Source organism: Euprymna scolopes, chromosome 10 (assembly GCF_053919585.1).
Source record: "Euprymna scolopes isolate OS-2025 chromosome 10, ASM5391958v1, whole genome shotgun sequence".
In the NCBI taxonomy this organism is placed as follows: domain Eukaryota; kingdom Metazoa; phylum Mollusca; class Cephalopoda; order Sepiida; family Sepiolidae; genus Euprymna; species Euprymna scolopes.
In genome coordinates this window covers 27,014,395-27,026,518 of record NC_136491.1, presented here as the reverse complement: position 1 = coordinate 27,026,518, position 12,124 = coordinate 27,014,395, and the positions used below count along the sequence as shown (strand labels likewise).

At 33.8% G+C, this 12,124-nt stretch overlaps 1 protein-coding gene across 1 annotated transcript in view; it reads left to right on the top strand.

Annotated features, from left to right (window-relative positions):
• The window catches only part of LOC145285884 (tectonin beta-propeller repeat-containing protein 1-like), a 179,256-nt gene that overhangs the window by 113,013 nt on the left and 54,119 nt on the right, over positions 1-12,124 (top strand). Inside the window, exon 10 of the mRNA XM_080134345.1 lies at positions 7,810-7,958. Within this exon, the coding sequence (XP_079990471.1) occupies positions 7,810-7,958 (149 nt within the window). The remainder of the gene's footprint in view (positions 1-7,809; positions 7,959-12,124) is intronic.

Here is a 12,124-nt window from a genome sequence, read left to right as displayed (position 1 = left end):
ATCGAGTATTTATTTATTTATTTTTATTTTTATTTTTTTTTTTACAGCGGAAAAGCACGTTTTTATGACAGTGCGTTGAAGGTAGACATCTTGGAATTTTTTGAACACGCCACCGAGAAAAAACCCAATTTAAAGTGCTGACACTCCCTCCCCATCTTTAATACTCGTTTTCTTCCTAAAAATCGAACCTTTTGCTCGGTATCATAACAAATTGTTTTTTCGCTGTAAAAAAAATTACTTGATGAAATTCAGTAATTTTTTTTTTTTTTTTTTATTAGAACCTCTTTCAATAATGGATACGTACAATTTAAACTTTTTTCTCTATTTTCATTTTTTTAATGTCTTGATTAAACTGTACAAGTATTAGCGCTTCTACACTATTGGGACGAGATTTCAGAAATCATAATGCTGAATTTCATATGAGAACAATGGTATCTACATATTCCTTATATATTTTGAGACGATTATATCCAAAAATTACAAAAATTAATAAGGTAAAAAATTATTTATTAAGGAAAATAAAAAATAGAATTTGATGCAAATGTTCGTAAGACTCAGGAGAGTTCAAAAGGGAGATAATTTTCCATTTTGATTTAAACAAGATGGCATCAATTTTTCACCTGCTACCATGATTAAAGTTGTTGCGTGTTTTTTTTTTTAATGATTCAGTAATATTCAGGTAATTCAGACTTCATAATTTGGAAGCTACCATTGTAATTTTTTTAGAATTGACAAAAAAAATTCAGTTGAAACCATTTTTTTTTTTTTTTTTTTTTTTTGAAAACTCCATTTATCGACTACAAAATCTCGTCCCAATAGTGTAGAAGCACCAATTATACTAATATGGAGAATAGATTTTTAGTTAGACTATAAAAAAAATATTTAGACTGTCTCATCTTGAACGTTATTCGCATAACATTCCAGCCAATGTAACCTCTCCGACCTTTTTCAGATGTACCTTGTCAAACTTGGGAATCTGCACGGAATTTCACAAGGATCCGTGGCATAGCGGATAACTAGTAAAATATGCTTAAATATGATATTTTAATTTGTCCATATATATTATTATAGAGTTGTGATTTCAAAAAGTAAAAAAAAAAAGTATTTAGGTGCCATCAGCTAGAATTGAAACTGAAACTGTAGCATTCAAAGCTGGTGACATCACCACTGTATTAACATGACATGCATATAAAGTGATTAAAAATAAACTAAGATCAATATACAAAATGTTTAACGATTTTTTTTTTTTTCAATTTTGACCCCTTAAAAACTATTTGAACCAGCTAAAGACCCATAAAAAAAGCGGCCCATAGAAAATCCAATCATTTGAGGCTCCTAGCGTTGCTCTGCGACTGTTAGTTTAGGAGGAGATAGTTTTAAACATGGAAACCGACAGACAGACATATAACCATTTGTACCTTAGATTTATATATAGTATGATTTCAAAAGCTTAAAAAAAAAAATGACCTTATTGCCATCAAAACCAAAACATTTAATACTCCAGCCACATTTGCTACTGTTTGAGCTAACCCAAAAAAATAGATAAGAAAGTCATAAAATGAAACCACTTTTAGCTATGATTAGTTTACACTTGCGCAAACTAATAGAAATATCGGCAAATTAAAATGAACATTTTTGCATTTCAATTTGCCGACTTCTGTATGTGTTATTCATCCATCCAAAGATTTTATTCATTAAAAACCATCCTTGGTTTTACTATGTCCTGTTAATTTCAGTGTTATGTGAACAGTCGTCTAAGAGTTTATTGGTTAAATATTTACAAACGGACAGACATGCATACATCTGTTTTATTTATATAGATAAGATGTTTTGGTATTATTCACAAATAACTTATTTTCTACTAAAATCTTGCTTTGCATCATTTTAGGTGGATAAAAATAAGATTGAAGGAATATTAGTTGATTGTAGAATTTCTGTTAGAAATTTTTTTGTCTCTTACTGGAGTTCCATTCTACATTGTTTAATTTTGTTTTTTTGTTCTTTTATTTGGTGAATCATAATTTTGTTTAGCTTTATATTTTACTGATGTTAAAAGTCATCATTTGAAGTACTTTATTATCTCCCTTGTGTTCCCATTGTTCCATATACCTTCAAATGGTAATTGAAAACAAATTTAGCATCAACATATGAAACCGAATTTGAAATTGAAGAGAAAAGATATTCCATTCAAGACATAAGCGCTTCTTGTCCAGAATTCCCCACATCCCCTTATATTAAAAAACAAAAGAGAAAAATTCATATGATGTATATACCCATGACAAAATGAAAATATATTCCAAAAAATCATTTAAATTGATCAAGTGGTTTTATTTTTAAACATAAAAATTAAATTTTATGAGTATTGCAGAAGTTTGTCTCCTCCGCCATTTTGAAAAAAATCTAAAAACAAAAAAAAAACAATGGAAATAAGTCAACAGTAATTCAAAGCTTGTGAGATTTATGAATTTCCATTAATCACTTAAAAATGATTTTTTTCTATGTGATCTTTTGAGTATATTTTCGTTTTATCATTAGTATGTAAAGTACAGATTTTTTTTTAATTTTGATTTTTCTTAATATGAGAAAATTCTGAACAGGAACCACATAAGCTTCTGCATCCATCAGTGTCTATAATTTACTAGTTTATAATTGTTTAATTATTTACAATGAAATGAGTTTGAATTTTACTCTCAAGCAACTAAGTTTATTATAAAATCAAGATTTCTGTCATTTTCATGAGTAAAGACAAGTTTCACCCTTCAGGCTGGAATCAAATTATCTTTTTTGTTAGTTAGTGAAGGAGAGGTCCTTCTAGATTAAGGCAATTTAATCCAAGTTGCCTCTTTCTTTTTTAATTTTTTTGGGGAGCTGAATTTTCCTCAAATTCCAAATAAAATAAATAAAATATATAAATAATAAATACCAATCTTGCATCTAACTTTGCTGTTGTGGTGAGGGAAGTAAGTGGGAATAAACATGTCGAGGCTAGTTAATAATAACTAGAGCTGTGACAACAGAATATTCTTTTCATTGTTTTGATTCTCAAGTATATATCTGACACAGACACAATCAATCAACCGAGAACCACATTACTCTATATAAAAGCATATAAGATATCAACCGATACACACTCGAGAGTCAAAACAATAAAAAGAATATGCTGTTGTCCTAGCCCTAATAATAACATTGAAATTAAACATGGCAGCCAGTCTTCTTAACCAAAATTACAAAGGGGCAGATAACTCCGGTTACTATTTTTTATTTATTTATTTTATTTTTTATTTTTTTACATGGGCGGGGTCACCACTTATCAAGGCCTGAAGGCCACTCAGAGATAAGGGTTATTGCGTGTACAGTAATCAATGAGATAGTATTGTAGTAATCATTAGTATTGGGGGTTTTGATAGTGTCTTACTTAAGGGGGCGGTTTGTCAGGAGTTTGTTTATGTTGGACTTGAAGATATCCAAGTTGTAGTCAGGTGGGAAACAGGCAAGCGGCAGAGTTCCACTGGCGTGCAGTTCTAAAAAAGGAGCTTTGGATTTAGGCACAGATAAAGAGTGGGGAAAATTATTGACAGTAGTTTCAGCCAGACAGGTGTTTCTCGTGAAAGATTGGCGAGGGGGGACGAGGGATTGGAATTGCCATGGAAATAACGATAAAATAAAGACAGGCTTGCAACGTCTCTTCTGTGGGAGAGAGGTTTCAGAGAAGAGAAAAGGGCATCCCCCACTAAACCACAAAGTCTATTTTGTACTCTGTCAAGGCAGGATAGGCTGTTTTTAGCAGCTCCTGCCCAGATGTGACAGCAGTACTCTATCCTTGGACGTACTTGGCTTTTATACAGATAGAGAATTGCATTAGTAGTGTGATATCTTCTGGAGCGGTAGAAGGATCCCACCATTTTCCCAGCGTCCCTGGCAACAGATTGGATGTATGTGTTCCATTTCAGATCAGGAGTAAAGGTCAAACCCAGAAGCTTGTCAAAACATGGAGCCTCCCCAAGACGAGAGCCATCCATTTCAATTGATGCCAGATGGGGATCAGAGCGTTGATGATGTAAAGATAAAGGCTTGGTTTTAGATGCATTAAAAGTGACCAGCCACCTCTTCCCCTATTGTACCACACGCTCAAGATCAGAGGAGAGAGAATTAGAGAGAACTTTCAAAAATATATTTATCTTTTGCTGAACATTGATGACAAATCCAACATTTATGCTAGTAAACTAGGAAATTATTTGAAAGATAGATTTCAAATTATTTGAAAGATAGATTTCAAAGGCAAAAGTAACTAGAGTTATCCACTCGACATAATTTGGTGAAGACATGGAGAACTATTCAGCTGATGTTGGCTATCTTGCATCCATTTGGCTCGTGTGTCATTTGCTTGCAATTTTTAGAAATAAAACTCTGGGTTAGCAAGTTGTTTTCTTACGTATACAGGATACTGCAGCAGAATAAGCAATAAAAACAAAAGTTGTATATGCAGAAACCCAACAATTAACAACAGTTATATTGAAAGATAATGTATGTAACTGTCGCCAGTGGAGACGACTATTTTAAGGCGAGCACAAAATGAGTAAGATACTTTGGAGACTATGTCTTTGCCAATGGAAGTGAGCAGGTCCACGATAGTGGCCTTTAGAGAATTAACAAGAGTTGTAGACGTGTTTGTTACTTTTGATCTTCATTATGCCCCAGAAGAAATAGTCAAAGGGATTGCGTTCTGGTGAGGAGGTGTGTTACAAGTTTACTATCCAATGTTTAGGAACGTTGTTGAGTAGCCGCATCTGGCTTGCGTTGACTTTGTTGGCAGAGGCTGAAAGATAGCATTCGGTGGCAATCTCGTCCATTTATGGCTTTACCACACCTCTCATTCCCACTTAGTAGCTCACAGCAGTAACTCTCAAGCCCTTTTGAAAGAAGAACAGTGGCATGACATCCATCTTGCTGGAGATGATGCCAACGATCATGATGAAGAAGGAGGGAAACTTTGTATGATAGGAACTTCGTAAATGTTTTTGCAGATCTACCTGGTCTACCTGTTTGAAATTCTTTTCATTGCAAAAGAACCTTGGCATCCTGGCAGACCCATGTTTGAGCTAATTCAGAAGAGCTTCCACCTTTTTTTTTTTTTTTTTTTGATAAAAATAAATTTAAAAAGAAAGAAATAATAATAATGACAGCATCTAAACAACACGTAGCCAATTTTTCATCCGTATGTTTGTCCTACCCCCACCAAAAAAAAAAAAAAACATTTGACTGTCCAATTTCTAACACACATATACCCTGCATTGGGAGGTGATCTCATTTCAAGTCCTTTCTTTTTTCTTCTATGATTATTCTTGAAGAAAAACACAAGGTGTTTGAAATAGTGAATAAAATAGACAAACTACTGAAGCAATAACATGGTTTTATGCTTCAAACACTACCAATCATTATCGAGATACATCTCTAGAAGCATAGTTGGAATCCTAACAAATCTCTCTTTCTCTCGCTCAAATATATATCTCTACTATTATATAAAAGGAACTTTGTTTGTCTGTCTGTAAGTTCGTTCCCTATGGACTTAAAAACAAGTCCATAGGGTTGATTTTTATGAAATTTCACACAAAGGTACTTTATGTGCCTGGCAGTGTTCTTAGATAGGTTTTGTATCAGAATGTCTTCGATAAATATTGATAAGTGAAATAATCTGATGAAAGAAGGAACAGGCGATTTTGACCAAAGTAAACACCTTACACAGTGTATTGGGAAGGTTTATTACTACACAAGCTGAAAGGCCCAACATATAAAATCAACAGTATGTTCTTTGATATGGCAGGAGCATGTTCAAAATGAATGTTTGCTTTAAAGCACAATTGAACCATGATACTTGACTTTTTCAATTTAAACTTAAATTCAAGCCATTATCACCACACAAGCAGTAAGGCTAGGCATATAAATTCAACAGCAGGTTCTTTAAGACAAGGGTGCATTTGAAATGAATATTGCTGTTTAGAGCACAATTGAACCATGATATTTGACTTTTACATTTTAAACTTTAAATACTAGTCATTACATATAAAAATAATTTTATAAAATCAACAGTGGATTCTCTACAGTGCAATGTAAGCTACAATATATTGTGAACTTAGTCACTACGAGAAGCATGTAAAGCTTTCACTGGATGCATCACGATGGGTCCCCAATTAAAGCAGACAATAAATCGATTTGATTGAAAAATGTGCTATTTCATCAGTTCTGATGACAATAAAAAATATGGGAGTGTGAAATATTCATTGATCATCATTAATTCCGGGCAACGTCGGAGTTACCCTGCTAGTGTGTGTGTGTGTATTACAATGAAAAAAAATGGGAGCATGAAAAGTAATATGGTTAAGCTTAAATATTGAAAAATAAAGGATTAGTTGTTAAAACTGGAAAAGAAAAGGACAAGATATTCTAGTAAAAAATATAATAAATTTATAACTTAAAATATTGCAGCATTAAGAATTGATTATATAATGTTATAATTTGAATTTTAAAAAAAATTCTTAATGCTGCAATATTTTAAGTTATATATTTATCATATTTTTTACTAGAATATCTTATCCTTTTCTTTCCCAGTTTTAACTAGTCCTTTACTTTTCAATGTTTAAGCTTAACCATATCACTTTTCATGCTCGCATTTTTCTATTGTAATCTATGATTTTTTCCAGACTTCCAGTAAATTCACTTGTTCTTTGTTTAATTTCAGTCTTATTTTTTTGCCCCCATAAACATAACATACACATATGTAATAACAATGTACGGCACTCGTCTGCTTTTAATAAATCCCCCCCCATTATCTCCCTTTCATTCTCTCTGTTTCACTTGTTACTTTTCTTTTCACAAGAGTGGTGAATTTATGGCAACACTAGTCGCTGAAGCAACGTGGTTGCTATGGAAACCAGTCATAAAAAACCGTCATTCACCTCCATATGATTTTGAACACCAGTAAATTCATCATAACTTTTATTTTACTGAACGAAAATAGAAAATTTTTTTTCACAATATAGCTGAGACACTGATCTATAAACTGTAATAATTGTTTGAAATTTGGTCAAAATGAGTGAGCGGTGAAGCTTTAAAGCAGTTCCAAATGACTAAAACTGCCACTTAACCATATATTCAAACACGGTAGTATTTAAAAGATATATATATATATATATATGCATTCATCTTCTCTGATATAAAGTAGATTAGAGTTATGTCCCTTTGATTTTTTTTTTTTTTTTTTTTTTTTTTACAGATAATAAACTGTTTAGGATTCTGTCTCTTATACCTCTTTCCTGAATTATGAAAAGATGCATTTTGATGTCATTTTTGGTTTTTGTTGAAATTTTAACTTTTGTGGACATTGTTGCGGTTTGTTTTCTGGCTACTTATGAATATTTTGTTCTGTACAAATACAAAGTTTGAAAAAGATTCATCTTTTATTATCATTTAAAATAAACATAGCCTTGAAACAGCTGTAAACAACTGTAATATCTTTCTATATATTCTTGATTTGGAATATGGTTTGAAAATAATTAAAATCATCAAATGTCTTAAACCTAATAAGTCTCGCATTATCAGCCAAGCTCCAACCTCTGTAACATCACTGCAGTGTTGCATCCCTATTCCTGTTTTACAAGTACTTTAATGGAATGTGCTCTGATGAATTCATAACACTTGTACCCCCATCCACATATATACTCCTGATTAAGTCGACAAGAAGCAAAATCCCACTCCTTCACCGTTGAAGTCCCTAAATATGTATAAGGATAAATATTTCCCTTCTGATTTCAGGACAAGGCACTGGTTCTACTAGTAGTATTATTGATGATACAACCATTCTTCTTCCGCCCTCTCTCCGAACCAATATTCTTCAGAAACTCCAAGCCCGGAATTACAAAGAAGTTGCACAGTTCACCCATTTGGAACATGCCGTAGAAAAGGTGAGGTATGATTACTCTAAATTCAAATCTCATAAGATGTTGAAATCTCAAAAACATTATGGTGATTTCAAAATAATCTTCGAGGTTTCTATCTTTTTTTTTATTTTTCTTATTTTCTTTAAGCCAGGATGGGGCATCCTACCAGATGCCAAACATTTATCCGCTATTTTATACATTCCAATCGAGAGATCTTTTTAAGATTCTAACTGTCCCTTTAAGTGCAATTGTTTGAATCTCCTTTGCACTTGGTGCACTGAGTATATCTGTCAGCTAGTTTTTAAGATTCTTTTTCATAAGTCCGGTTGCTCCTATAATTACTGGAATGATGGCGATCTTCCTAAGATTCCAATTTCTTTTCATATCGTACATAAGACCCTGGTATTTCGTTATCTTATCCTTCTCAGCTCGGTCCTGGATATGACCTTAAACTGTATCTGATGGTGAGGCCCCAGCTTGCAGGCTTTGGGGAGTGTGAAGCCACCCTTTAATTGCCATTGCTCCCAGGTCCACTCTGACCCGGAGTGGTAGTACCTGTTAGGGTCCCAACTATGGGTTAAATAGAAACCGACTTGAAAACAAATATATTCTATTAAAATATTTTTCTTCAAAATCACTGGATTTGGCATTAAATAACCTGAAAAGGGTTGATATGCCGTAAAACAAAAACAACCAACTAACCCTCTCATCTCTGTTTAACCCAGCATCATTGGGGGACACTAACTTCTACTAAGGTTGCTTCTTTCTCTTTCTTGTCCCGTATCACTGTCAGATTTTATAGCTCCGTTTTCAAGGTTATAAGAATTGCATAATCATAATGGAAGGTATATGACTTATTTTCAACTGTTGTTTCCGGTAAACATGTTCCAAGATTTGCTGCTGCATTCGACGTTTTACAGATCGTCCAGTGAAGATATTTACACGTTCCATTGTGTTGCATTGTATAGTAGCTGTCCCCCAGCAGAACCATACTACTTGTGTGTGGGGGCAGAATCTGCACTTGCTGTCATTGCTTAGACCACCCATCTTTTTAAAAGTATTGGTCATCAAGTCTTGGTCATGGGCAGATTACAATCGTCTGATCATAGTGAAGCGATCATTCTAATTTTTCTTTTTTTAATTTTCTTTCTTTAAAGATTGTAATGTTGGGTATGGGGCAGCCAAACCAGTTGCCAGTATTGCTCTGCTTTTTATTAAAACCAACCAAGAGCTCTTTTTAGTATCCTCGCTGTTCCCTTAAAAGTGCAATTGTCTAGATCTCTTTTGCACTTGGTCCACCAGGAATATTAATTAGGTAGGACTTCAGGTTCTTCTGCATAAGCTCTGTGGCACCCTAATAACTGGTATGATTGATATCTCCTTAAGATTCCAGTTTCTTTTCATATCATACATGAGACCTTGATATTTGGTCTGTTTCTTCCTTTCAGCTCTGTTAAGACCTCCATCATTAGGAACACTCACTTCAACCAAGCTTGCCACTCACTCTGACTTATTCTATATAGCTATATCAGGTTTGACAGTAGAATTTTCAAGGTAGCTGGCTGTAGGGATTACATGGTCGTAGTATATGGTATATAAGTCATATGTTGTCGTGTGTCTACGATTATACTAAATGTGAGTCAGTCACCATCTGTTTCCTTAAGATTTGTTTCTATATACTTCAATCACACAACATACATGCTAAAATATAACTTAGTTCATGCATTGAGTTATGTTTGAATAAAAAATATCAGTTGTAATTCTTATAATTTGTTATAATTTATAAATAACTAAACAAGTCAACTTTCTCTCTCTTCGCTATCCACATATATCTTTCATCCCTCTCACTACGTGTTGGTTCAACTATTATTTTATTAATGTTTCTGTGAACATTTCGAGAGAGTGGCTCTTTTATCAGTTTATCAATTTTCATAGTAAGTCAAACTAGAATCTCTACTTATATATAAAAAAAAACACTTTGTCCATGTATGAGTTTGTTTCCTATGGACTCCAGAACAGCTGGGGCAATTTTTTTTTTTTTTTTTTTTTTAATAAATTTCATGCAAATCTTATTTGTCTGGGGGTGTTCTTAGATAGGTCTTGTATCGGAATTCACCCGATAAGTATCAAAAAAACGATTATCGAAAAAAAAATCTGATTTAAGGAAGGAACAATCAGACTTTGACCAAAGTTAACACTCTTATACAGCTTAACCTCACAAGTGCATTTGAGAAGTTTTATTGCAGAAGCGGAAGGGCCGGGCATATAAAATCAACAGTAAGTTCTTTGATAAGACAGGGGCGCATTCAAAATTAATTTTTCTGTTTAGAACACAATTGAAACATATCACTTAACTTTGGCATTTTAAACTGTTTTTTTTTTACTTAAAAAAATAGTTTAAAATCCAAGAATTTTTTTTTTTTTTTTTTTTTTATTAACAATAAAAATAATTTTATAGAATCAAGCATAGGTTTACTACATTGCAATGTACACTACAATGTATTGTGAACTAAGTTACTGCAGGGAAGCTTCCTCCCGGTGCACCGTGATGAGTCCCCTACCATGATTTGATTGAAAAATGAGCAATTTCACCGATTCTAATGACAATAATAGTAATAAAAATTGTGGAGCATGCGTTGATCTTTATTCAATCCCAGGCAGCATCGGGTCTACCTGCTAGTAAATAATAGTAGTTAATTTTATTTATTGCGGACTATTATCATCATCTTTTTTTTTTTTATTATTATTAGTTGTTTCACGACGTTTCAGCCAACTATTCCTCTGGCTTTCGTCAGGTGGTAACCGCGACGGATAGGAACTCTGAATCTCCTGACTACATTCACTGCAATTACTGCCTTCCATAGTTGTTGTCGCCTCACCACGTTTTAGCCAAGTAAGCCTGTAGCTGGCTTTGGGTAGGATTAAAACCGCTACCTTCAGACAATTTTCACCTGGAACCGTAGAGATTCAGCGTCTCTATCAACTGCGCTATGGGCCCCGAATAATAATAGTAGTGTTTACTAGTAATTATTAATGAATATGTTCATATTTATATAGTTAACACCTAATTTATTAAAACAATTGAAACACTAAAAAGAAAAAAAATTATTTAAGCAGTGAATAAAACCCAGGCCTTTTTAACGAGAATCCAGAAATCTGATCAAATCACTTGAGCACGTGTTAAGAATTAGCATTAACTTTTGGAAGTCACTACATACTACATTAGTCATTTTCATTGCTAATTTTATACTACATTAGTCATTTTCATTGCTAATTTTGTACTTAATTCTTATAAGGACTTCAGAATGTTTACAACAGTTCTGATATACACAAATCTAAGACAACGGCAGAATCATTAGAAAATGACCTCCAAACAGTAGTGGAATGGGGCCGCAAATGGATGGTAACATTTAATGCTAGTAAAACTAAGCTGCTCTCTTTTAACAATTACAAGACTCCTCTCCAACCACCGATATTCATGACAACACCCGACCTGAGAATTCTTCTTTCACACTTCTTGGCTTAACATTCACAGGCAATATAAATACATTGAGGACATTGTGAAGGCTGCTGCAAGGAAGGTTGGTTCCCTCTATCATGCTAGAAGAATATTTACACCTGAGAGTGTCTTGTACCTCTACAAAGCCACCATTCGCCCACGCATGGAGTATTGTTGCAACATCTGGGCTGGTTCATCTACTACTAGTCTCTCCCTCTTAGATGGGGTTCAAAAAGAGTTTTCAATCTAATAGGTCTCACTGTCAACTAAGCTCCAACCCCTGCCCCATCGCTGCAGTGTTGCATCTCTGCCTTTTTTTACAAATATTTTAATGGCATGTGCTCTGATGTACTCATTGCACTTGTGTCCACTTGACGTGCATATCCCCGACAAACCCGCTTAGCAACAAAATCACACCCCTTCACTGTTGAGATGCCTAAATGCCATAAAGCTTTTTACTCTAATAGTTTCTTCCCTATGCAGAATTTTCAAATGTAACTGAAGTGTTCCTGGTTTAGGACAACAAAATTAAAGAAAAAAAAAAAGAAAAAAGAATTCATCTTTGCAAGCCAACAAGCCGGTTTAAGATCACCGCTGACACCAACTTTCATCTGTCTGCCTCTCCCCGACCTAACCTATCAACTCCTTTTATACATGTCTCTCATGTGATTTCGCGTGACTTCCACTAGAG